General features: G+C 42.7%; 1 protein-coding gene across 3 annotated transcripts; it reads left to right on the top strand.

Moving 5' to 3' along the window:
- Position 1: 1 nt before the first annotated feature.
- On the top strand, positions 2-27,811 carry DSN1 (DSN1 component of MIS12 kinetochore complex). 3 transcript variants are annotated; one of them, XM_075206869.1, is made up of 11 exons: positions 212-819; positions 976-1,049; positions 1,790-2,035; positions 3,220-3,293; positions 4,076-4,148; positions 15,435-15,522; positions 16,115-16,174; positions 19,494-19,565; positions 20,529-20,676; positions 27,242-27,329; positions 27,462-27,811. In XM_075206869.1, the coding sequence occupies exons 3-11, from the start codon at positions 1,801-1,803 to the stop codon at positions 27,527-27,529; spliced, it is 906 nt and encodes a 301-aa protein (XP_075062970.1). In that variant the 5' UTR covers positions 212-819; positions 976-1,049; positions 1,790-1,800; the 3' UTR covers positions 27,530-27,811. The 3 variants fall into 3 exon arrangements, with proteins under 3 accessions (XP_075062969.1, XP_075062971.1, XP_075062970.1); XM_075206868.1 differs by lacking the exons at positions 212-819; positions 976-1,049 and adding an exon at positions 2-92; XM_075206870.1 differs by lacking the exons at positions 212-819; positions 976-1,049 and adding an exon at positions 78-101.
- The last annotated feature ends 184 nt before the right edge of the window (positions 27,812-27,995 follow it).

Here is a 27,995-nt window from a genome sequence, read left to right as displayed (position 1 = left end):
TTCAAAATAACTCTGCCGTTGGTTAACACGTTGTGGCTTTTTTTTTTTTTGTTATATCCGGGTACATTACAACTTGTCGGTGCAGCTGGAAGGTTTGTACTGTAGGTCATTGCAGTCACTCAGTGGTGCTGTTCTTTGTATGTAATATAATGTTATAGTCCCTAATGTTTCGTTTTGGTTTTTTTTCCTGTGTGGCCCCTGGGAGTATCTTTATTGCACTGTAGCACTTCCCGTGTTCAGCATACCATATGCAAGTTTCACTGTTTGTTGTCTATAAATTAACAGATATCCAGGGAATCCTTAGATTGTAAGCTGTTGTGCACACCATGTTATTTCTTATGTCTTCTTCCTGCCTTGTAATTATTATAATGCCTTGTACAATGTGCTTACTGCACAGCCTTGTAAGAGTAGTTGATGGTTTAGTAATTTACTATAAAGGGACTACTTAAAATATAGTACTATAGTATGAGCCTGCATAGGAGTTGTATTTGTGTCGGATGTCTAGTGTCCTGTTTTTTCTACAGTGTGCTGAATTGTTGTCTCTTTACAATTTCAAAGTTTCCAGAAATGGTATTTTAGTGTTGGCATATTATCTTGGCTTATGTTTGTCAGATCAGGAGTTTAAAGAATAAAGGGACCTAAAATTATTTGTGAAGAACATCATAGTCCCTTTCACTGAAGTTGCCAAGAAATTGGTATTCAGATTTTGTTGGCTGTATTTGTTTAAAGCCGCACTACCAAGTTGGAGAATAATTTCCGAAAGCCAGGAAGGGGGTTAAGTGGGCGGACTAATAGATTGCAGCTTTTGATTGCAATAAGGCAGGGATGAGCAACCTGCGGCTCTCCAGGTGTTGTGAAACTACAAATCCCAGCATGCCTTGCCACCTATCGGCTGGGTATCTACTGGCAAAGCATGCTGGAACTTGTAGTTTCACAACACCTGGAGAGCCGCAGGTTGCCTACCCCTGCAATAAGGAGTATAGAAGCCTTCAGGATGTACTGTTGGATCTGGGAAATACTGTACCCCAGGTAACAAAAAAAAAATATAGGTGAGCCTAACTACATTCCATATACTGAAAGAGAGGATTTGTACTGCGCAATTCATTTGGCATTTCAAAAAAAGTTTATTTTTAGGGACAAATACTTAAAATGTGGAACTGTCCCTGAAATTGAGGAAAAGTTGGAAACTGCTTATTGGACCTCTATAGACTTTTTTTTTTTTTTTTTATTCTTTCTATATCGTTTGTTTTTACTCTTTGGTCTTGTACAGTAAAGCATTTTTTTAAAAAAAAATTCAAATGGAGAATAAACCTCGAGTTTTAATATTGTTGTTTGATGTATCCAATTCATCATATTACTAATTTTCATTTTGAGATTTGTCAATAAATGAATGTGTTTTGAACATTGTGTTGGTTTTTGTTGTTGCTCATCAAGTCAGCCAGCTAAAGTGCTGTGTATCCTTTTGTTTTAATAATGAAAAGTGACATTTAAAGAAAATCAAAAGAAATGTTGTTTTTTCTTCCCAATGTTTTTTTTTCTTTGCTTTTTTTTTTTTTTTATAACCATTTCTGTGAACAACACACTTGTATCCACATACGCATCAATGTCTTTTACAACAGTGACATTTTAAGTGTACTTACCTTCCTTCTATCTTCCATGGACAATGCAAAGCTGAGAAGTTTAAATGACGCTCAACTGCATGAGCTATAAGGATGTATGTGATCCTAGCGGTTGTTGTGCACATTGTCACATTTCCGTTAAACTCCTTTACTTTTTATATTGTCTGTAGGGTAAGAGAGAATGGAGACCACACACTGCGTCACTCCCACAAGAAAGAGTCCAAGGACGAAGCATGTGACACCCCCACGGGTTCACAACCAGAGCCCTAGCCCATCAAAGAAACAGAAAACTAGCCCAAATAATTTGTCTTTTAAGGAGGCTTCCCCTAGCCCGAAACAGAGAAGGAAGTCTCTGCGCAGATCTGTTGGAAAGAAGCATCGTAGAACTCTTCCTCCCATTTACCAAAATGCCACAGGTGAGCGGTATTATGGTCAGGCAAATTACATAACTCCAAAAGTTAGAAGTCCCATATTAGGAGCCAGTAATTTTGTGGTAGGGGGCTATGTAAAATAGAGAAATACACTCATTGTACAGCATACTAAAATATTGTATTCATATTGTATTATACCTATTCCTACACATAATTCCTATAATTAGATCAGCCTGTATTTATACACTATTCTGGACCTGTGACACCACACGTAATATAAAAGCCATGTGCCAACAGAGTGTTCCAGCTTGTGCCACACACATATATTAGACATGTGCCCTCACATTCTGTATTGGCTTACCTCACACATTATTCTAGCCCTAAAAGCCCCAAATATAATATGCCAGCTATTATATACCAACTTATGCTGGCACACATAAATCATTGTCTCCTTTGGTTCTGGGATTGCATAAATGTTAAAGAGAAAGGTTAGCAGTAGCTTCGCAGAAGAATATGGAAACGTGTTAGCAAAAGTCCCTTTTTTTTTGGAGGGTGGGGTGTTTTTTTTTGTTTTTTGTTACAGTGACACTATTATAGCATTATTTTGTTTTAATGTATTGTGAATTGACTGTATCCTGCAATCACTATTACATTTGCCCCACGTTAATGAACAAGTACTGTCACTGACGTTAGCATATATGAAAGTGCAGTAATGAGCTAAATAATATAACTGGACAGATTTAGGAAGTATAAAGATAATGGTCATTTCAATGTGCACATTTTTACCTCCATGCTTTAGAGAGAGCAGCCATTACTTGTGAGATTGACTTGCTAGTTTCCATGGTAACAATATTGCCTTATACAGACTGCCAATTAGTGGATGCGTATACAGTAGCAGGCCTAGTATAAATGACATGCATTAATTTGCAGTAAACCCTCCTTGTCCTGTATCAGATCACTCTAGGGCAGTGTTAAAACATATGACATGTCACCTCATTTGTCTGTAAAGGAGGGTGGAGGAATACTTCATCTATAAAATTTTCTTTTGGTGTTAAGTGGTCCATTCAGAAGGCAGAAAAATGTTGAATTCAAGCACTGCTGATGCCATGTGTGTTTTGCAGATATATATATCTCCAATTACTGTGAATTATAAGGTGGGCATGTAAATCAGATGTTGTTTCTATTGCCTTTAACTATTGTTAATTTATTTTTACGTTTTTGTTTTAAAGAGCTCAGTGAAGCGATCAGCTTGGCGTTGCCAGAGAGTGAACGCCTCTCGGAGCTTCTTCAATCCTGCTTCCAGGTACAGTTGAAGTGTTTTATATTTACTTGCTTTGGTGTTATGTGGAAAGTATACCTCTGCAAAACTAGGTATCTAGCATATTGTTCACACCTGAGAGGAAACGGCTGCACTGCCTCATTGGGTATCCTTCAGACTAACCATCCAGAAGCTTGTACCAGATCACTTTGCACTTACAGCTAGTATTTCTGGTGGACAGATGCCGAATACATGGCTTGCTTAGAGCACCACTTCTTCAGCCTGGGCAGATGACCTAATGTTGTGCTGCTTGGGTGACTCCAAAATCAGCACAATGCCAAATAATTACCCCATCCTAATTGTTCAGATTGTTATCGCCCTGTGTCCGAGGTCTTCTGTGGTTCAGGCACTTGTCCTGGTTGACAAACGATTTGAATCTTGTCCAGTTTGACCACTTGTGGGCAGCTTTGCTAAATATATTCAAATGCATTTTAAACTACTACTTTACTTATTTTCCTGCAATGAATGAATGCGTCCCACCCACCAAGGACAGGCATTCACGTTAAATCGCTTCACCTGTTGCTCCATATGGAAGTAGAAGGCAAAAATGTTTCTACTAAGATTAAAAAATAAGCCAGAAAAATAATTGTGGATTTGCTCCTGTTCTATCTTATTTCTGAACATGGAGTACCTCTTCAATCACTTAACCTTTTCCCCGCTTGCCAAGCTGGTATATTATTTGCATTCTTCTATTTATTTATTTTTGGTCTGATTTGTACGGTTGCTGTTTGTTTTGTAAACATATGTTTCTTTGTTTGCTTTTAAAGTTCACTCTTCGCAAGTTAGAAAACACCCTGCGTCACACAGATGGTTTCAATGCGGAATCCTTCAGCGCTAGTGGTCAGTACTTTAAGTCCAACAAAACCATTTCTCCACACTTTAGAAAGTATCCTTGTATGAGTAAACAGATGAGCTGTGTACTAACCTGGGACTAACCATTCTTTAGTGAAAATATCAGTATTAATGGAGCTTTGACTTTAATCTAAGTTGGGTGTAAAAGGGATCTGCACCCAGAAGTTTAATGTGTTACATTTATCTTGAGCTAATGAAAATTATTTGATATTCTGTTGTATCTGTCCTTTGCAAGTGTCACCACCTTCATGCTTCATTGGCCGTCATTAACATCGGCCGTCAAATTACCTGTGAAAAAGGACTTCGGTCAACTGTTCCTAAGAACCACTTATACTGAGCCAGTATTCATGAGACTGCTGCTTATCCGTTCACTAGGAACCAGTGACATCACAAAGTCAGATCATAAACCAAGATTCACGAGACACAGGTTGTTTGTTAATTGATGGGCTGCATTCTCATAAACATCAGTTCAGGCCCCAAAATGACTTTCTCCATTGTGTGAATGTGACACGTGCCTTTTTTAAATTGTTTTTAAAAAAAAAAAAAAAAAGCAACAACAATTCATGTTTGTCTGTATGACATTAGCAGTAAGCAGCAGTAATTGCTTCCTTTTACCTGGTTTTCAGAACTTTCCGGGTAATGGGTCTTCAAATTAAAGCTCAAATATCTTGGATTTCCGATATATTTATCACTGACTAATATGTCCATGTGACTGCCCACATTCTCACAAGCCAATAGAATGCTGGAATGAGATCACAACAGATAGTGCAGAATGTAACGGTTATCTACATCAGCAAAAAGATGCAATAAAACAGGGAGAGGCAGACACTGTCTATAAAGGCAGTTTTCAATTTAAACCCTGCCTATCAGTCAAACCTACTTAACCTTAGTATAAAAAAGAGACACATGGTGATTTTGTTGGTCAACTTACCCATTATAGGAAAAAGTGCTCTGAAATTACTACACAGCCAATGATTATTGAGCTCTGACATCACAATCTCCATTATTCGCTATAAATAGGACTTCAAAACTTCAAGCAAAATCAGCTACTATGTAATGTGACATTTTAAACATCTATAGAAGGCGATCATCATTTGTTTATGCTTATAGTGGTAAAATAATAAAATTCAGCTGTTCTATGGTTTCTCCACTTTGCAAAATCCCTGCTGAAGAACACGGGAACAGTAGGTATATGCCCGGCTGCCACCTGGAGAGTGGATGCTAAGTAAGAACAAGATGACATCTAACCAAGTTTCAATGAAGGGCTGAACACAATTCTGAAGAGCCACCTTACCAATGCAATGTACACCCAACAAATGAAGCATTTGGAGAGCCCAAAGGAGTTGGGGTCTACTCACTGTTACCTCCTGATTCCAGTGGTATGTGAGTACCACTAAGAGTTTCTTCCTCCACACCACCTTTTGGGTGGTGAGAATGTCTTTTTCTCAGTCATCGAATCTGGGGGACACTGCTACTATGAGGGGGCGGGGTTATGAGGGTGCATGAAGATGGCACTTAAATAGTTAACGAACTGCTATAAAACATCTAAAAACTTGTGAAGACAGTGGGAAATTATTGTGGGGGTACAAAGGAGTGTCATCATCACTCCAAAGACAAGGCCATACCATCTATCCCTGGCTTATCTGCATCAACTGACCTACTGTGTACCGACCCGGCTTGTCAGTTGGCCCTTCTCCTGCTGAATCCCTGGCTTATCTGCATCAACTGATCTACTGTGTACCGACCCGGCTTGTCAATTAACCCTTCTCCTGCTGAATCCCTGGCTTATCTGCATCAACTGATCTACTGTGTACCGACCCGGCTTGTCAATTAACCCTTCTCCTGCTGAGTCCCTGGCTTATCTGTATCAACTGATCTACTGTGTACCGACCCGGCTTGTCAATTAACCCTTCTCCTGCTGAATCCCTGGCTTATCTGCACCAACTGATCTATTGTGTACCGACCCGGCTTGTCAGTTGGCCCTTCTCCTGCTGAATCCCTGGCTTATCTGCATCAACTGATCTACTGTGTACCGACCCGGCTTGTCAATTAACCCTTCTCCTGCTGAATCCCTGGCTTATCTGCATCAACTGATCTACTGTGTACCGACCCGGCTTGTCAATTAACCCTTCTCCTGCTGAGTCCCTGGCTTATCTGTATCAACTGATCTACTGTGTACCGACCCGGCTTGTCAATTAACCCTTCTCCTGCTGAATCCCTGGCTTATCTGCACCAACTGATCTATTGTGTACCGACCCGGCTTGTCAGTTAACCCTTCTGCTGAATCCCTGGCTTATCTACATCAACTGATCTTCTGTGTACCGACCCGGCTTGTCAATTAACCCTTCTCCTGCTGAGTCCCTGGCTTATCTGTATCAACTGATCTACTGTGTACCGACCCGGCTTGTCAATTAACCCTTCTCCTGCTGAATCCCTGGCTTATCTGCACCAACTGATCTACTGTATACCGACCCGGCTTGTCAGTTAACCCTTCTGCTGAATCCCTGGCTTATCTGCATCAACTGATCTACTGTGTACCGACCCGGCTTGTCAGTTAACCCTTCTGCTGAATCCCTGGCTTATCTGCATCAACTGATCTACTGTGTACCGACCCGGCTTGTCAGTTAACCCTTCTGCTGAATCCCTGGCTTATCTGCATCAACTGATCTACTGTGTACCGACCCGGCTTTTCAGTTAACCCTTCTCCTGCTGAATCCCTGGCTTATCTACATCAACTGATCTACTGTGTACCGACCCGGCTTGTCAATTAACCCTTCTCCTGCTGAATCCCTGGCTTATCTGCATCAACTGATCTACTGTGTACCGACCCGGCTTGTCAATTAACCCTTCTCCTGCTGAGTCCCTGGCTTATCTGTATCAACTGATCTACTGTGTACCGACCCGGCTTGTCAATTAACCCTTCTCCTGCTGAATCCCTGGCTTATCTGCACCAACTGATCTATTGTGTACCGACCCGGCTTGTCAGTTAACCCTTCTGCTGAATCCCTGGCTTATCTACATCAACTGATCTTCTGTGTACCGACCCGGCTTGTCAATTAACCCTTCTCCTGCTGAGTCCCTGGCTTATCTGTATCAACTGATCTACTGTGTACCGACCCGGCTTGTCAATTAACCCTTCTCCTGCTGAATCCCTGGCTTATCTGCACCAACTGATCTACTGTATACCGACCCGGCTTGTCAGTTAACCCTTCTGCTGAATCCCTGGCTTATCTGCATCAACTGAACTACTGTGTACCGACCCGGCTTGTCAGTTAACCCTTCTGCTGAATCCCTGGCTTATCTGCATCAACTGATCTACTGTGTACCGACCCGGCTTGTCAGTTAACCCTTCTGCTGAATCCCTGGCTTATCTGCATCAACTGATCTACTGTGTACCGACCCGGCTTGTCAGTTAACCCTTCTCCTGCTGAATCCCTGGCTTATCTGCACCAACTGATCTACTGATCTACTGTGTACCGACCCGGCTTGTCAATTAACCCTTCTCCTGCTGAATCCCTGGCTTAACTGCATCAACTGCATATAAAACATTATTTTATATGCCATTATTTTGTTTTTCCTGATTTTATATTTACCAGCAACTAGTTTTACCTGTTATTATTCTTGCCTATTTCCATTGTCCTTATTACCTCTCCTTCTATTATTCTTTGCCTTCCACGCCCTAATTGGTTATTGTCCTCCATCTTGCTATTGTCTCCCTGCTTATTCTTACCTGTTATCCGCTGTCCTTATTATCTTACTGTTCTGCTATCATTCTTACCTGTCTTCATTGTCCTTATTATCTCACTGTACTGTTGTTCCATACCCTCCACGCCCTAATTCGTTATTATCTTCCACCTTTTCATTGTCTTCCTGCCTTTGTTCTTACCTGTTTTTCACTGTCCCCACTATCTCACTGTTCTGTTACTCTCTCTCCCTACTATGCCTCCCCGCTCTCACCCCGCCCTACCTCTCCCGTTCCTCCCCGCCATCCCCCGCGCGCTGCTCATCTTGCTAACCTCATCCCCATTTCCCCCCTCTCCTCTCCCCCTTTCTTCTGTGCCCTCTGGAATGCCAGATCCGTCCGCAACAAGCTGACTGCTATCCACGACCTCTTTCTATCCAACTCCTTTAACCTTCTTGCCGTTACTGAAACCTGGCTCTCCGATTCTGATACTACTTCCCCCGCTGCCCTCTCCTATGGTGGCCTCTCCTTCACCCACTCCGCCAGGCCTGGTGCCCGCCCTTTCGGTGGAGTTGGCCTCCTCCTCTCCTCCACCTGTACTTTTCGTGTCATTCCCCCTGAACCCTCCCTCTCCTTCTCCTCTTTTGAAGCTCACTCCATCCGCCTCTTCTACCCCATCCATCTCTGCGTCACTGTCATCTACCGCCCCCCTGGCCCCTCCTCCCTCTTCCCTGACAATTTTGCTAGCTGGCTTCCTCACTACCTCTCCTCCGATCTCCCCTCGATCATGCTCGGTGACTTTAATATCCCCATCGACAACCCCACCTACCCTGCTTCCAGCAAACTGCTCACCCTCTCTTCCTCCCTTGGTCTCACCCAATGGACCTCCTCCTCTACCCACTGCCTTGGTCACTCCCTTGATCTTGTCTTCTCCTACCTATGTAATCTCTCCGACTTCTCCATCTCTCCCTTTCCTCTATCCGACCACCATCTCCTCTCCTTCTCTCTCTCCTCTTCTCCTGCTCCCCTCCCCCTGCCTAAACCTACTCTGTCCATACGCAACCTCGATGCTCTTGACCCTGCCTCTCTGTCCTCTCTCGATACCCTCCTTTCTCCCCTTTCCTCCCAGGCCTGCTCCAACCAGGAGGTCTCCCACTACAATCACACCCTCACCTCCGCTCTGGACGCGGTCGCCCCTGCCCACTCCGTCCACCCCCGCTGCTCCAAACCCCAACCCTGGCACTCCAAATGTACCCGCTTCCTCCAAAAATGCTCCCGTTCCGCCGAACGTCACTGGAGAAAATCCCGCTCCCTGGCTGACTTCCTCCACTTTAAATTCATCCTTTCATCCTACAGCTCTGCCCTCTCACTCGCTAAACAATCTTTCTTTAAATCCCTCATCTCTTCCCAGTCCTCTAACCCCCGCCGCCTCTTTGCCACCTTCAGCACTCTCTTGGCCCCCTCCCCTCCCCCCACCCCCTCCTCCCTGACTGCCTCTGATTTCGCCTCCTTCTTCTCCTCTAAAATCGAGGCCATCCGACTTGAAATCTCCTCCTCCACTCTCTCTTCCACCCCTCCCACTCTTCTGTCCTCCCCCCCCCCCCCAACCACCTTCCCCTCCACTCCTTCCGTCCCACCACCGGCGAGGAAGTCCACTCTCTCATTTTATCCTCCCATCCCCTCCCACCTTCTTCGCTCCCTTTCCCCCACCACCTGCTCCCACTTTGCTCACCTCTTTAATCTCTCCCTCTCCACTGGCATCTTCCCCTCCTCCTTCAAACATGCTCTCGTATCCCCCATTCTTAAGAAACCTAATCTCGACCCCACTTCTCTCTCGAACTATCGCCCCATATCTTTTCTCCCTTTTGCCTCCAAAATTCTCGAGAGGCTCGTCTGCAGCCGTCTCACCTCCTACCTTTCTGAATACTCCCTCCTTGATCCTCTCCAGTCTGGTTTCCGCCCCCTCCACTCCACTGAAACTGCCCTGGCTAAAGTCACCAATGACATCCTCTCTGCAAAAGCCAGGGGCCACTTCTCCCTTCTCATCCTCCTTGACCTCTCTGCAGCCTTTGACACCGTTGACCACCCCCTCCTCCTTCACACCCTCCAGTCTTTCGGCCTCTCCGGCCCAGTCCTGTCCTGGTTCACCTCTTACCTTACTCACCGTTCTTTCTCTGTCACCACCTCTGGGTCTCTCTCCCCCCCCCCCCCCCCATCCACCCTTCCAGTCGGGGTCCCTCAGGGCTCTGTTCTGGAACCCTTATTCTTCTCTCTATACACCTCCTCCCTGGGTGAACTCATCAGCTCCTTCGGATTCAGCTACCACCTTTACGCTGACGACACTCAACTATACCTCTCCTCTCCTGATCTCTCTCCCTCCCTCCTCTCTAGGGTGTCCGCCTGCCTCTCTGCCATCTCCTCCTGGATGTCCTCTCGATTCCTCAAACTTAACCTTGCCAAAACTGAGCTCATAGTTTTTCCTCCCTCTCATACCCCATCCCCTTCTGACCTCTCCATCACTGTCGACAACACCTCTATCTCCCCTGTCCCCCAACTTCGCTGCCTTGGTGTCATCCTCGACTCCTCTCTCTCCTTTGGCCTCCACATCCTCTCTCTTGCTAAATCCTGCCGCTTCCAGCTGCGCAACATCGCTCGCATCCGGCCCTTCCTCTCCCAAGATGCCAACAAATGCCTTATCCACTCTCTGATCATCTCCCGCCTGGACTACTGCAACCTCCTCCTCACTGGCCTCCCCCACTCTCATCTCGATCCCCTTCGATCCGTACTAAACGCTGCAGCTAGGCTTATTTTCCTCTCTCGCCGCTCCTATTTTGTCTCCCCCCCTCTACCTAGCCCTTCACTGGCTCCCTTTCCCCTTCAGAATCCTCTTTAAGCTCCTCACACTCACCTACAAGGCCCTCGCCAACTCCACTGCGCCCTACATCTCCACCCTCCTCTCTATTCATGCTCCATCCCGCCCTCTCCGTTCTGCCTCTGACCGTCGCCTCTCTTCCCCCCCTTATAACCTCCTCCCACGCGCGTATCCAAGACTTCGCCCGCGCTGCCCCCCTCCACTGGAACAAGCTCCCTCCCTCCATCAGAACTTCCCCTAATCTATCCAGCTTCAAACGGGCCCTAAAAACCCACCTTTTTCTTAAAGCCTTTCTGTCTCCCACTTAACTTCCTACCTTATCTTCTGCCTCTGTCCCCCTACTCTCCCTCTCTCCCCTGCGTCTCTCTGTCTGTCCACCCCTCCCCTTAGATTGTACGCTCCTCTGAGCAGGGCCATCTCTCATCCTGTTTCAACCACTTCTAACTCTGCTCTCCAGCTACTTAGCCCTCTTCCTCGAGGGTCCTCCACCCCACGTCCACTCTCGCTCCCTCCTCCCCCCTGGGGGTCTCCCTGTCTTCCGTGCCCTCCTTCTTGGGCCCCGTCATTTGCGGATCCTCCCTCCCCCTTCCCCGCCCTCTCTAGCTGTGCATTGAGCGTACTGAGTTGCTGTGTTTACTGTGCTGTCTCCCATTGTATTGTGATTTTGTTTGTCTCTGTACGGCGCTGCGGATGCCTTCTGGCGCCTTATAAATAAATATTAATAATAATTAATAACTGCTGCTGGCTCCTACCCTCTGCAACCCTTGCTAGCCCCAGTTTAATTTTATGTGCCCAGGAGTTGGGCTGTTTAATTGTGCTGTTGCTTTTTTAGATAACTTAGTATGGTTCTTTTATCTTTATTTTAGTTTCTATATGGAGAGCAGTGTAGACGCATACAGCTGCTGTGGGTACTGGTTCGGACAGACAGACGAAGACTTTTTTTTTTTCTTGTCTTACTGCCCACACAGACCGGCTTTTGGGCTTGTTCTGGGCTGATGGCAGCCACTCGTTGTGGTGCTGGGACCAGCGCTGTCGGGAGGCAGAGAGCACGCAGTCATGAGGAAGCTGGACATGTTGGGAAATACCATGTTCCCCGATTAGGAGGGGGAACCTGGATCTCCGGCCGCGGGACCAGTCCACAGCTGTGACTGACTGGGTCACACTGCAGAAGCGCTGGGCACGTTTCTAATTGTCTCTGGACCGCAGGCGGATGACACGCGCGGTTTGTACCGTGCTGCAGTCTGCTGTCTGGAAGAGCCTTGACAGGAGAAAACAATGGAGGCTTTCCCACTGCTAGGTGGAATCTCCCGCGAATGCATCATCATCATCATTTATTTATATAGCGCCAACATATTCTGTAGCGCTTTACAATTGGGGACAAACATAGTAAACTAATAAACAAACTGGGTAAAACAGACAAAGAGGTGAGAAGGCCCTGCTCGCAAGCTTACAATCTATCAGACAATGGGAGTTTGACACATGAGGTTAAGTCTACATTTGCAGTCGGCCCAGCCAGACTGCAAAGGTAAAAGTGACTCATAAGCTAAATGATCCTGTCACACAACAATGTTGGTCAAGGGGTAGTTGTATAACAGGTGGTAATAGGGTAGTATAGTGAGGTTAAGAGGGTGGTTGAAGAATATTATAAGCTTGTCTGAAGAGGTGGGTTTTCAGAGAACGCTTGAAAGCTTGTAGACCAGTGGAGAATCTTATTGTGCGAGGGAGAGAATTCCATAGAGTGGGTGCTGCCCGGAAAAAGTCCTGTAACCGGGAATGGGAGGATGTAATGAGGGTGGATGAGAGACGCAGATCTTGTGCAGAACGGAGTTGCCGAGTTGGGAGATATTTTGTGACAAGAAAGGAAATGTATGTTGGTGCAGCTTTGTTGATGGCCTTGTAGGTTAGTAAGTATTTTATATTGGATTCGGTATAAAACAGGCAACCAGTGTAGAGACATACAGAGGAATAACGATTTGCAAGGAAAATCAATCTTGCCGCAGCGTGCAAAATAGATTGTAGGGGTTCGAGTCTGTTTTTGGGAAGGCCAGTAAGGAGGGAATTGCAATAGTCAATGCGGGAGATAAGTGCATGAATTAAGGGTTTTGCAGTGTCTTATGTGAGATATGTGCGAATTCTGGAAATGTTTTTGAGATGTATGTAACATGATTTAGATATAGAATGTGGGGAACAAAGGACAGGTGTGAGTCAAGGATTACACCTAGGCAGCGAGCTTTTGGGGTGGGATTTATGGTCATGTTATCAACAGAGCTAGAAATGTCAGGTATGCTCTTGTTGGTGGGTGGGAATATTATTAACTCTGTTTTAGAAAGATTAAGTTTGAGTTGGCGAGAGGACATCCAAGATGACATGGCAGAAAGACAGTCTGTTACAGGGGACAACACAGATGTCGAGAGATCAGGAGAGGATAGATAAATTTGGGTATCATCCGCATAGAGATGATACTGAAGTCCAAAGGAACTTCCAAGAGAAGCGGTATAGATAGAGAACAGCAGAGGACCTAGCACTGAGCCTTGTGGTACTCCAACTGATAAAGGAAGAGGAGCAGAGGTGGCCCCAGAGAAATTCACAGTGAAAGAGTGATTAGAAAGGTAGGATGAGAACCAGGATAGAACAGTGTCTTGAAGCCCTAAGGATTGCAGAGGATGATTGAGCTTCCTCAAGTGGCTCTGTGTGGGGAAAGAAGTGCGCTGTTGCTGACTCTTTATTTTCTTACCCTGGGACCCAGCTAAGTGTCATTCATTGCCTTAGTTGTTAATCTGTGAGAGACACGCAGTCAAGCTGTTTAGTTTTATTGTCCCTACCTGTGGGTTCAATTTTGGGTTATACTTGGTTGGTTAAGTTTACATATCTATAGAGGGGCTAGCCTGCCCTGGTAGTAATTTTGAACTTATTCTCAGGTTTATTTTGCTAACAAAAAAAAGAATAAATGGGTGACGTGTTGTAAGGCAGTAAGAGAGTAAAGCAAATAAGTGTGACATACTTATTTAACTGCTGGAAGCGGTTTTTGAGGTTGAGATCCTAGCGAAACTCTGTTCATGCCTTTCTACCCACCGTGTGTGGGTGTGTGGTGTGATTGCTTCTGTTGTGGGTGTATTCATTTTCTGCTTATGTCAGATAAGGGTAAATCTGTCATTGTCAAAGTTTGTCTGTTCAAAATGTGTTCTGCTAAACTTCTGGTGGGACTGACGGACCAGGATGCACTCTCTGTGCACAGTGTGTAGCTGGGATCCGGCACAAAGGGGCGTCCTCACTGTCGGCAAGGGAGCCGGCGTTGGTGTCTTCTCTGGCCCAATCGGTCTCTTTACTTGCAAAGCTCATTACCTGACAGGCAGAGGCACAGATGGGGGGGTTAAGCTATGGGATTTATAGTGGCAAGCATAGAGGTGGTACAAATGTCCTCTTCCATTCTAGGATCTACGACTATACAGTCTCCTGCATTTAAATTGCTCTGACCACAATCATACCTTTCATTGTGTCTTGCAACATGTAGGCATCTTTCTCTTGTGGATGTCAGCACATACTCTTTGCTTAAATGCTCACTTCTGGTTTCCCACTGGAATCTGACGTCTACAGGTACAATTCTATTCTATTGGGGCAGCTTTCTAAGCTCTACATCTTCCCAAAAATATTCTGCAACTGAGGATGATCTTCAATAAGCTCCTCCAGTGAACTGGGCTCTGGAGGGTCACCTGTTCTCAATACAATTGGACAATAGCACCTTATGGTATTTTTCTGTCAGCGGGGAGACATGGAGTGGAAAATGATGGCACACATCCCCAGCTGTTTATTTTGAGGGAAGTAGAGAACTGACTTACTAACTTATGCCCATTCACACATTCGACTTACATCATCCACAGACGTTCTACCAGCTCAATGTCTAAGTGGGGAACATGGTCTCTTCTCAGAAATCCTAGCTTTCCTCCACTTGTGGCTATGTACTGAGACATTTAAGCAGAGTGTGTGGACACTACTGTTTACTGACAAATTATCTTCACACCCTCCTCATCCAGCCATGCTTTTGCAAATAGTCTAGAGCATTAATCTGGAGGCATTTCTCTTGGCTCAGACTGGCACGGAAGGGTCTGTTACCTTGAGTCTTCTGTCTTGACTGGACTTGCTATCTCAGAGACCAATACTGCACCTCAACCTACGCTCTTTGCTTTAAAAGTGTTGCGAATGAGTCTTTGATCTTGCGGGTACACAGTGGTTTCAATCCCGTCAGTCAAATTATGCTTAGAAAATTGTCTGCCCTGGTATACCAAAAGGTTTTGAGTCCCTATTTGTTGTGGAGCAACTAAGAAACATAGACCTTCCATGCCTTCATCCCCTCCACAACACCCTCAGGAGGTGACACTACACTCAAGACTTATGGAACTGATACTTTCTAGTTTTATCATGGGCTCTTTTGCCAGTGCATTAGTTCAGTGAGTGTTAATACCAGAGGACTGGGTAGATAATTTAAATCTGCCAGTATGGGAGGTGTGTGGGTTTTGCTAGATTGGTTTCCCAGAGCAGTCAAGATATGTATTCAGTACACACATAGCCGACTGAATACCTAGACCAGTGCTGAAAGATTTGCTCTGCCCACGGCCTGGTAGCTTCTTTTCAGGTGGGAGGGTATTATATATTATATTTTTTTTATTTTTTTTTTCAACCACACCACAATTACTAACCAATGATTTTAAATCTTTCTACACAGTATTGTCCGTGAAAGAAAAGTTGGAGCGTCTTACTGAGCGATTTTCTCGTGATGGAACATTTCAAAGATGCACTGATAGAGCAACCAGGTGAAAATCTGTATGGATATTGATTATTACATGTTTCATATATGTGTAGTTGGACTGTTATAATTGCAATTTGGTATGTTTATGAAAACTTTTAGACAAGAAAGGTGGGGTTGCCTATAACACCTATCGCCTTGTAGCTGTCATGTTTTTTCAAAGTAAACATCTGATTGGTTCCTATGAGCAACATCACTTTTATTTTCTGTACACGGCTTTCATAGTTTATTCATTGTTTAGAACTAAAGTATTAAGCTTTACTACCTTGACTTAAAATAAACTCTCCATGGCAGCTTTTGTTTGCTCCTCCAGCTTGCACTTTCATCCAACTTTTTAAAAATGTTTTTTCTGAATTACATTTATATCCGGGTAGATCCCCAGGAAAATGCTGCATTTGGCAGCCCCCAGCAATTGGGGAAGGGGCTTGTTTAAAAAAAAAAAAATACTGTAGGTGGTAATGCGCATTTGAAGTTTCCTTTCATTTCAAGATTACATAATGTCTAAATAGCAGAAAACCTTTAGCAGCTGTGTGTAAACTTTGTTACAACGTGCCTAAATGGAGGTTTTGTTTTTTTTTGTTTTTTTTCCTGTCTCAAAGTTTAAAACCCAGTGAGGAATCGGAGGCTATAGAGGCACAAATTAAAGGCGATATCTCAAAGTAAGTTTTGCATTTCATACATTGAAAAGTTTCCAAATGTAGCATAGAATCCAAGATGCTTACCTTTTTGTGGTACTTTCATATTTTGGGACAAGTGAATGACTAGGCCCTCATTAAGAGTTATAATTTACTAAAAAGTGTAGTGTTTATGCTAAAAGGACACCTCTCTCCTCTATTGTGGGTGTTTAATCTCTTTGGTTCTAAGGATGAGTGGGACTCATCCTAAGCATATACCTCAAAAGTGCTAAGGTAAGTGTGAAAAGGGTCAGGACTGGATGATGTCATTCTGCTGGGGCACAAACACTGCACTACAGACCATAATAAAGAGCGAGGGGAATGGGAGAAGGGCACTAAAAGCACCTGATCTCCCCCATCATGGCTTCAGTAAATTCAGGGATACCCTGATTTTTTGTAACACCCATCTTGTCTCCTTGAAACTATGTAGACTCTTCGATTGAAACAGGATAGTTCCATCCTTCAAATGTTGTAGTGGTTATTGTCTGGTGATCACTAAACCCCCTACTCTACATAAAGCATTAAGAAGTCTAGAAACTTTCGGGCGTGGGTCGGCAATGATCTGATTCCCTCCCCCCATCCATGCTTGTTGGAATACTATATTGTTCCAGCTTACTCTATGGGCTAGATTTACTAAATTGTGGTTTTGGAAAAGTGGAGATGTTGCCTATAGCAACCAATCAGATTCTAGCTTTCATATATTTAGTGCATTCTACAAAATAACAGCTAGAATCTGATTTGTTGTTATAGGCAACATCTCTACTTTTTCAAACCCGCAGTTTAGTAAATATACCCCTATGTGTTTAAATACAGTGCAAAATAGCAAATAAAAACTGCATTATCATTTTCAAGTGCAGATTTTATTATGAAAACCTACGTGTAGTATCCTCCTTTTTGCTGTTTTGGGAAGGTGGATTGGTGAAATCACAAAGTATTTATTGTTGGTGTTTAGGAAAAAATATACATTTGCTTTTAGTTCACTATCTTGCAATTTAAATGATTACACAGAAAAGAGAAACCTTTTTGACCATTTTGGGTAGATTGTCTTTATCGTGTGAGGAGGTGTAGGCACACTAGCGGTATTTCCTGAAAATGTGTTTAAAAAAAAAACTTAATTTGTGTGGGTACTGCATAAAGAAGTTACTGATGTTGGAATATGAACAGCCCAAAAAGTGCCAAAATAGACTGAAATGGGTGAGAAAAGCCTCAGAGACAAAAGGCTTAAATGGGAAATTTAATATTTTTGCGCAACAAAAAAAGGGAGTTTTTCTATGTTTCCTCTGCCAAGGAGATCTAGTACAACAAGGTGTGCAATACGCAAATCCACTGACTTGGATCACATACTAATAATGAAATTTGCATTGTGACAGTAAAATGTTTACTAAGGACACTTACTGGTGGCTTATTTATGGGCATTGATTTTATTGCCGCCTTATTACTTGGAACTACTTCTACTGGCGTATTACTGATCAATTCTATTACTGGCTACACTGGATGTAATAGTGTTGATGTCAGGAGACATCCAATCTCGAAACATGCAGGCCGAGCCAACCTAGATAGGCAGCATGTAGTCATGTATTTCTTGAAGGACATAATCCCACCAAAATATCTTTAAATATTGTGAGCTGTCCATGCCTGGCATCTTTAGAGCGGCTTTTCTCTTTTTATCTTCCCAATGCCCCGCAGCACACATATTTGAAGACCCAGCCTACATTGTGTTTTGTTTGACGTTGTAAAGAATGTCACTTGTGGGAAATTGGGCGTGTCCCTAAAGTTACTGGTTTTGTTACTGTATAGGTCCTTTTGTTTAATTTTCCTTAAAAAATAAATACTTTTAATAGTCCCTATTATGTGTCGTAGGCGGAGAATACTAGCTTGCATGTACTTGCATAATTATACATGATCTCAACAGAGAGGTTACACTTAACATCTCTAATTGACACCTCAAGGTAGCATTGTTCATTTTATTACCATTAATGTTTTCTGTGTCATTTGTCAGTTCTTCTCATCGCTGCTTTGATATGACCGGACCATGGGTTTTAGCTTTCACTTTAATCTTCTCATTTGACATACATAGCCGTATGCTCAGCCCATGTGGTAGCTGCTAGGTCCCCATAGGAGATCTTGCTGCACATGATGCATATCAGCCACAAGTAACACAAAATTTGCAAGGTATTTAATTCCCCATACCTTGTAAAGCTGGGACTACAAGAGGTAAGGCTTTGCAAATGATTTGACTGGTGGCTGAAAACAAAACTTTTAGGGAGATTTGGATTCCCTGCAATGGCTGTTATTGCTGCAGAATTCGGCTGAGCTTCTTTCCGGGTACTACAGTATCTGATAATTACTTATTTTCTGCACACGTCTATGGCACGTGAGGGAAAAATTTGATACATCGCTGCGGCGTGCCTTCATGACCGTTCTGGTGGCACATATAGGGCAATTGAATTTCCACCCCTTAAAACAATGTGTATACTAATAAAAGCAGACTAGATATTCTATGTGATTGGTGACATACACTTTAAACACAGCTTTCCTTCTATTAATAATCCATACGGGACATTCCTGGGTTTGGCGCTCCTTAAGCTGCCAAGGAGCGGTCCCTAGAAATTAGTGCAAAGAATTAACCGCATCATGCAAAAATGCCTTGTGCTAAATGATTAGATGTTGTGGTAAATGACACCAGTTTCAACGCTCCTGATCCTTTAGTAGAAGACTCGGCCTACTCTGTGTATACTTTTTATAGTGCTCTCTGGCACCGGACTGAATAAAGTAGAGGTGCCGCTCTTGGTACTGTGAAAATAAATGAGGATAATCGCTCATATTTCCATTTGCCTGACTTTTTTTTTGCTTCAAAAAGGAGCTAATAGAAGAACATCAAAGATGTCTGTGTGTAATTAATGTGATGTGAGTTTTTCAGCAGAAACTTATCTGAATTTAACTACCTTAAAAAAGCCAGGACTGCTCTGGTGACAGCAGAAAGTGTTTCAGAGAAAATGGAGAGAAAAGTCCATTAATTGGATATCTCCGATAGATCTTCCAGCCAGGATGAGTAACCTCCTGCACTGGCGTTGTCTCTGTGCTGTGTCATCTGGAGGCTCGGGGCGTCAGTGGCTTTAGTGACTAATATAGCCCACTTCTGTCTTGCAGTATAGCTATTAATGTAACAGACAGGAGTGTCTTCAGGATGGCAAGCCTGTAGCCACAGGAGAATCACTTAGAAGTTGTGTTCTTTAATCCGTTTACTAATTCCAGATGATGGACATTTATTACAGAGCCATGGTTAAGTCTCTTTTACACTTAGGTTTTCTACTGAGTGCCAACGGTGGGAGGAACTCCTGGAGGATTACAAGAAGAAATCAGAAGCGTTATCGAGGTTAGTTTTACTGTAAGGTAGTGCAGGGCGTTCCTATCTCACCATCATAAATAAACATAAACCAGATTCACAGTATGTTTTCACTATGTATTTTGGTCTATGGACATACAACTGAAGAACAGTGGTAATTTCTATGCATGTTAGTATTTAGTAACATGAGTTGGCATTTACAATTTGCATTGTAAGATAGAATGTCATGCAATAAATCCAGTAGTCAAATCATTGCAGTTGTGTTTTTTGTTTTCTCAGTATCTCTTTTAAAGCACACTGTTACCTATGCTCACAGAGAAGGCTGCCATTGTGTGAGGGGAACCAATAGGCATGGGAATATAGCCTATCCATTCACTCAGAAGACATGACTTCACTCGCGTGCTCATTCCTATCTAGTCGTGGCGTATTGGTTCTGCCCACAAAATGGCTGCTTTTGCTGAGGTATTGGTCACACTTTAGTTTAGTGGAGCAGTGCCATCTGCTGGCTATTGAAAGAGGAGCGTTCTATTTATAGGGGATATGCACCACCTCACAGGAGGCAGGGCACAATGTTTTCTCCTGCTGGTTTAATCATTCCTTTTGCAGGGCAGAGCACAGCATTTGCAGTGAGCGTAATCACTGCCTGGTATGTTTAAAGGATTTCACAATGTATGTTTAATAAGTCATTCCTCTAGTCTGTGATTCTCTCAGACTAGCATAGCTTCTGGCCCACTTATATTGCAGGTTAGACTTCATAAGCAGGTGATCTTTTTAAGCCACTGGAGTTTTCCAAGATCTGGATGATCTCCCTCCTTTTAACACAGCCACGTTTGGGGTGATGGGAACAGTGTAAATAGTCCCTGGAACAATGGATTGTCACTGAGGAGACTGCCAAACCACTAGTTGTTTAAATATTTTAGTTTTTGAAGTAAAGCTTTCTAGTTTCAGTTCTCTCCATATAGTATAATCAGTATATGCTCTCTTGTTTCATAGGCAGCTTGAAGAAACTAAAGAGACAGACACTCCACCAGTCAGCAGTGCTCACTTGCCAACTTCCCAAGATCATGTTCTTCAGAGCAAGCCGGACTACAGTGCTATAATGCGTCAGCAGGGGGCAGTGTTTAACTGCATGGAAATTGTGGTATGTTTCATGCTCTAGAAAAGGAGTTCATGGTATATTTCTATTACTAGTGCACCCGATGTAATACAAAAGCAACATATGTTAGATAATATGTATTTATAAGTATATAAACGGAGTCTCAGGAGTGTTGTTCTGAATGCAAGATTAAGTTGCATTTAATGTGTCTGATTGCACACAACTGTACATTAGCCACTATGACCAGAGGGTTTTTTCATATTTTGTTATACATCATTCTTGGGAATAACTATTTTTATCGGGAACACATATTTGAATAAATACCATTATTTAAAATGCATCATGTAGAGAAAAATACATTTTTAAAGATTCTGCTCATTGAAAATAAAAAAAGGTAAGTTGGTCAGCTACAGTCAATTTATAGCTAGCAAAAGGTATCCACTTTATTGACATGTAACTGCATTGTGACGCAATTAGCACAACCCAATCATTTACCTAACATTATATTCCGCTGTCTGACCAGATTACAGTATTTGCAGCAGAATTAAATGGTTCATAGCTCCATGTCTAGTTCCAAGTGCTGTTATAGAAAACCAGGTCTAGCAATATCCGTCTTCTATGGAGAGGTCTGCTATAGCTTCCTGCCAGCTAAATCAGCAATATATTTGCTAGGTGAAATTAAAATAAAAAACTAAATGTTGCATGCACCAATACATTATAAAAGTAGGAATAATGGTCTGTTCGTGAAGTGGTGAAAGTTTTTCCAGTCATTAAGTGGTTAATAAGTTGAACCCCCCCCTAACTGTACCTGTTTATAATGCTGCATGGTATGGCCCAAGCCAGAAGACAACTATAGAATGTGCATCTCAATGTGTGTGGTTTGGTTAGATCTATCATTTTCTTTTCATCTCTGAAAGATTTTTTGGGAAATGAGGATTGTCTCTCCTGCTCGCCCCCCACCCCCAAGAGGAATAGCTGGAGGAGACACCTTAGTTGTTCTTTTACTAGGTGGTAGTGCAGCTTTAAGCGTTTATGAAGCTAAACAGATACAGTCCTAGTTAAAAATATTGGCACCCTTATATTTTATCCAAATAACTCACAATTTCATCTAAACATATATGGTGAAATTGACAATAGTATTTGGTCTCCACAATTCTCTGATTTAATATACAGAAGCTTTTGGTTTTTGTATCTGAATTTAATACTGTATATAATTTTAAATCACATGATGAAAATAGGTGGCATTGACAAAATTATTAACACCCTAGACCAATATGGTAGCACAACCTTTTGGTCAAAAATAACATTAATCCACCTCTTCCTATAGCCATGGATGAACTTACTGCACCTCTCTACTGGCAGTTTGGTCCACTCTTCTTGTACAAGCTGCTCCAGCTCTCCTAGATTTGAAGGCTGCCTTCTCACAACTCCTGTTTTCAGATCTCTCCACAGGTTTTCTATGGGTTCTAGATCTGGACTCGTTGCTGGTCACTTCAGAACAGTTCAGTGCCTTGTCTTTAATCATTCCTGGGTGCTTTCTGCAGTGTTTGGGGTTATTGTTCTGCTGGAAGACCCATGACCTTTGACGAATACCCAGTTTTTCTAAATCTGGGTTCTAGATTACGCTCCAAAACGGCCTGGTGGTAATCTCTAGAGTTCATGATGCTATACAACAGATGCAACACCAAAACATCCCTGACCCGGATCTCATCAGGATGGCCACTGTCTTGATCTTGTTTTCTCTAGACTATGCTCAGTTTCTAATTTCCTTAACACTCCTTTCCCCCTCTCGGATCATCACCTTATTAGCTACTCGCTAACCCCCAGTTCTTTACCCTCCCTAGTGTCAAACTCTTCCAAGCCTCCTCGTACCCGCAGGAATATCAACGCTATTGATTTTCAACAGTTTTCCACCTCTCTCCTACACCTTCTCTCCCCAATCTCTACATTCTCCTCCCCTGATCGGGCAGTACCCCATTTTCATCAAACCCTAGCAACTGCCCTGGATCAAGTGGCTCCAGCGACACTACATACTTCGCGTAGAATTCGTTGCCAACCGTAGCACACTACAGTAACACGAACTCTACAAAAACTTTCTCGTAAAGCAGAACGTCACTGGCGTAAATCTTGTGCCTCTAATGATTTCATCACATATACTGATATCTACCACTCCTACAGAAATGCTCTGGACACTGCTAAACAAGCATACTACCGATCTCTCATCTATGCTCAGGCTTCTAACCCCAAACGCCTCTTTAACACATTTAACTCTCTTCTGAATCCTCCTGCCCCAAATCCTCCAACTAACATCAGTGCACAGGATCTTGCTTCCTATTTCAAGGACAAAATTGATAAGATCAGGCTTGAAATGGTATCTTCCTTGACAAGCAATCTGCTCAATTCCTTTGTAGCAACCTCTGACACTCTCTCTTCATTTGATCCCACAAATGAAGAGGCAGTTTCTACTCTCTTCTCATCTTCCTACTCTACCTCCTGTCCTCTTGATCCCATTCCCTCACAAATGGGTATGTCCCTGTCTCCTGTGCTCATTTCCCCTCTAACTAAAATCTGTAATCTATCTCTTTCTACTGGTATTTTTCCATCTATATTCAAGCATGCAGTGATTAATCCCATTTTAAAAAAACAGAATTCCGACCCTAACCCTCTCATAAATTATCGCCCCATCTCCCAGCTCCCATGCCACTCCAAGCTTCTCGAGAGAATTGCCTACACACGCCTCACACACTTTCTTACAAACAACCTATTGGATCCTCTTCAGTCAGGCTTTCGCTCTCAACACTCCACAGAGACTGCGCTGACCAAAGTTGTCAATGATTTGATCACAGCAAAAAATAATAACCATTACTCTCTTCTAATTCTCCTGGATCTCTCTGCTGCATTTGACACTGTTGACCACTCTCTCCTCATACAAACACTACAATCCCTAGGTCTTGAAGGCACTGTCCTATCCTGGTTCTCATCCTACCTATCTAATCGCTCTTTCAGTGTTTCTCTGGATCCACCTCTGCTCCGCTTCCTTTATCAGTTGGAGTTCCACAAGGCTCAGTCCTAGGTCCTCTGCTATTCTCTATCTACACCACTTCTCTTGGAAAACTAATAAGCCCCTTTGTATTTCAGTATCCTCTCTATGCGGATGATACACAAATATATCTATCCTCTCCTGATCTTTCACCATCTGTGTTGTCTCGCGTTACTGACTGTTTCTGCCATTTCATCTTGGATGTCTTCTCGCCAACTCAAACTCAATCTTTCAAAAACTGAATTAATAATATTCCCACCCAAAAACAGAAGCTTCCTGCCTGACATTTCTATTTCTGTCGATAACATGACCATAAATCCCACCCCGCATGCTCGTTGCCTAGGTGTAATCCTTGATTCACAACTGTCGTTTATTCCCCACATCAACTCTATATCTAAATCATGTTACATACACCTAAAGAACATTTCCAGAATACGCACATATCTGACACAAGACACCGCAAAAACATTAATTCATGCACTCATCTCCCGCATCGACTATTGCAATTCCCTCCTTACTGGTCTTCCCAAAGTCAGACTTGAACTCCTACAAACTATTTTGCACGCAGCGGCTAGACTGATTTTCCTTACAAACCGTTATTCCTCTGCTGAGCCACTCTGTCAGTCTCTACATTGGCTGCCTGTATTTCAACGAATCCAATATAAAATTCTTCTACTAACATACAAGGCCATCAACAAAATTGCACCGACATACATTTCCTCACTTGTCTCGAAATATCTCCCTACTCGACACCTCCATTCTGCACAAGATCTAAGTCTCTCCTCCACTCTCATCACATCCTCCCATTCTCGGTTACAGGATTTTTTCCGGGCTGCACCTACTTTGTGGAATTCCCTCCCATGCACAGTAAGACTTTCCTCTAGTCTTCAAACCTTCAAGCGTTCACTGAAAACCCACCTCTTCAGACAAGGTTATGATATTCCTAAACCATCATCTTAATTTCCCTAGATTACCCTATTACCATCCTCTACACTGCTAACGCAAGACAACAACCTTCTGACCAACATTGCAACACACACAGCCCACTCAGTACTTTTACCTTTGCAGTCTGGCTGGTCCATTGTGCAATATGATGTAGCACATGCCCTTGTGTTTCAAACTCCCATTGTCCTATAGATTGTAAGCTTTCGAGCAGGGTTCTCTTACCTCTCTGTCTGTATGTATTACCCAGTATTGTCTTATTAATGTTTGTTCCCAATTGTAAAGCGCTATGGAATTTGCTGGCGCTATATAAATAAATGTTGATGATGATGACCCTACTCCTTGTTTGACAATAAGAAAGGTGTTATTTTCAGTTTGTATTCTGTAAACATAGGGATGATGTGTTGTATCAAAAAGCTCTAATTTGGCTTCATATGTCCACAGTATATTCTCCCAGAAGGAATTTGGCTTGTTCAGGTGTGTTTTGGCAAACTCCAGTTTAGCTTTCTTATGTCTAACTCTCAGCAGTGAAGCTCTCCTGGGCCTTCTAGCATACCACCTTCTTTAATTGACTGGGCGACGGATGGTGACAGTTGAAATGGTCATAACTTGTCTTAAGGTCAGTTTGAATCTGTTTAGTTTAGGTGCTTTCTCCACCTTTTGAACAATTCTGCGCTTCAATCTTCAATCAAGTTTTCTTTATCTAGGAAGGGTGGCAACAGTTCCTTGGGCCTTAAACTTCCTAGTAACATTATATATGGAAAACGAGAGAATCAAGGTCTCTGAAGATTTATTTGTAGTCTTGAGATTGTCCGTGCTTGGATATAATCTTCTGTCTGACAACCTCAGGCATTTTTTTTTTTTTTTTTTTTTTCCTGTGCTCAATACAGTACACACAGTGACACAAAACAGCAGAACGGGTCCTTTTCTCTAATCAAACAAGTTCTGTTCCAAAGTGAAGGAGAATCGCCTGCTTGAAATCAAATTATTAAGTTTGTCTGGCCTATTTTTAAGGATTTCTTTGTGGAATAAGCTATTTTTTTTTTTTATTATTATTTTTTTGCATGTGTTCTATTCCACTATAAACCAAAGAAATACATGTGTGGGTACCAAATAATTTTTAATTTTAAATATTTTCTTTTCTGGCAGAGTTAGTGCATTTTTAGAAAAAGCTGTGTGACTGTACAACCACTTGTTGCCAGGGAACCGCACAGGGTCGGATCTAGACTATTGATATACCCGGGGCAATTTTATGGGGTGGGGGGGTGGGTTAGGCCCCGCCCCCTTTCTGATTTCTAAGACAACCGGCGGCTGCACAGTATGTGCAGGTCCGCTCGGCAGTGGCAGTGTGCTGCCCCGCTGCTCTGATTGTGTTTAAAACGCAATCAGAGCAGCCGGGCAGCACACTGTCACTACCGAACGGACCTGCACAGTGTGCAGCTGTCGGCAGATCGCCCCCCCTCCCCCCCTGGATCCGCCACTGGGCCTGCATAATTCATTGCATTTGTGTTCAGAGACACTCTCCAGTATGCGCTTCTTTTCATTCTGCAAAATTTTCAGCACTTTTGTGTGACAGAGCATGCACCTGCTCTCTAAATCCATTTATAGCAAATGTAGTTATAAAGAGGCCTCCCGCATGTCATTGGACACTTACAACTCCAGCTTATACAGCACCAAACTCGACCAATATTTCAACATAAAGTATCATTACAGATAGAAAAAAATATCTATTGTAGTTTATAGGTCAATTTGGTTATGTACCCTTTTTTTTTTTTTTTTTTTTTTATTTATTGTCCAATCCCTCTCCAAGGGGCATAACCCAGAGGATCAATACTCCAGTCTGGCTGCCGTTAGATTTAGCAGATACTGTGCTGAAGATGAGAAGAATTATGGTTTCGGCATCTGTGTCAGCTTGGTAAAGATGTAATTACTTTGCTATAGTGCTGTGTATTGCCAGCAGGGATGGAGAGCATCATTTTAATGATTGAGTGAATCTTGGGTTCACGGAACAGGAGGCCTTCAAAATCTTGCAACAAAATATATTTAAATCCAGTATGCTATCGGGATCAAAGCCCTTTCTGTCTTGAAAAAGTAGCCTAGTTAGACTCCTTAAAATTATTAATTGACCAATCTAACACATCAGTGGGTGAATATTTCTTTGGTCATTGAGGTGCAAACTTCTTCCATGAAGGGGTTATTGTGGTAAGAAATGTAACTTTTCCCTCTCAAATCTTTAGCACCATGTCCTGAATTGATCTGTTGCAGATCATAAAGAAAAGAATGCAGTCATTTGAGTTTCTTTGATATCACTAGCCCTGCAAAGCTAGCGATGGCTATAAGCAAGTCAGCCAGGTTGTCACTCACACTGTGCCTGCTCTTTTAGTGAACTTTAACTTGCAACATGCTGTAGAGGAGTGACCGAGATGAGTGCACATATTTTGTTAAGGTTAAACATTCCAGTTGCCAAATACAGAAGATAGCTCGCGCCTTGGCCAAAATAAACCTAAAAGCAAAGATGTGCATCAGTAAAGCTTATACTGTTGTCCTCGGAATTGGTCTACAAAATATTGTATTTTGTGTGAAGATGGATAAAAAAAATCTATTCATTGTTTCTTGTACTCATTACAGTTGGATGAACTACACCAGTCAATCCAGTTTCTAAATTCTTTCTTAGATGACAATTCTTCACACCTACAGCACTTGTCAACACAACTAAGTAAGTTTCATATATTAATAATTAAATTTGTAATCTGTAAAGACATACGTGTGTGTGTGATATGTGTGTTTAGATGACCTGTGTCGTGTTTGTTCCATGTACTGTGAAAACTGATCTTATTTTCAATTGCAGAATCGCGATCTTTCACGCCAATGGAAAACTCGCCAGTCCGAGCATTTCTGAGAGTTTTTCAAAAATAAAAACTTTTAGTCTGCTGTCTTCTCACAGACCCGTTATTTTGACATAATTTGGATTATTTTAAATGTGTCGTACATTTCTGTGACCTTAATATGTAAATAACATTTTAATCTAAAGTGTGAAATGAGGATTGTGTTTCTATGACTGTACTATGTTTAAATTTATTATAAATGGAGAGAACCATTTCTTGAATGGGGAGTTGCCTGTTTGGAGTCCATCATTTCCTGATTATTTCACACAAAAATAAAGTTTGTTGCTCCCTCCGTTCAACTTTTGTCACAAAGCTTTTCAGTTGTCCTTCCCAATCTGTTTACATTTTAACATAATATTACTTTGGTTCACTGTTCAGCTTATATCCGGAGTCATTTTCTTCAGCATGTTTTCTGCCAGACACTAGTGCTTTAGCAATTATTAAATAAGAGTACTAATGTTCAGGGCTACTATGGGTATTTGTACCCTAGTCCTGAG

This window comes from Mixophyes fleayi, chromosome 4 (assembly GCF_038048845.1).
Source record: "Mixophyes fleayi isolate aMixFle1 chromosome 4, aMixFle1.hap1, whole genome shotgun sequence".
Lineage (NCBI taxonomy): Eukaryota > Metazoa > Chordata > Amphibia > Anura > Limnodynastidae > Mixophyes > Mixophyes fleayi.
This window is presented reverse-complemented; position numbering and strand designations above follow the sequence as displayed.

Bases quoted from the DNA above. Each gene is read 5' to 3' on its own strand.
- DSN1 (XM_075206868.1), top strand. From the start codon at position 1,801: ATGGAGACCACACACTGCGTCACTCCCACAAGAAAGAGTCCAAGGACG. The intron at 2,036-3,219 runs GTGAGCGGTATT...TTTGTTTTAAAG, and splicing joins CATTTACCAAAATGCCACAG to AGCTCAGTGAAGCGATCAGC. The intron at 4,149-15,434 runs GTCAGTACTTTA...CTTTCTACACAG, and splicing joins GGAATCCTTCAGCGCTAGTG to TATTGTCCGTGAAAGAAAAG.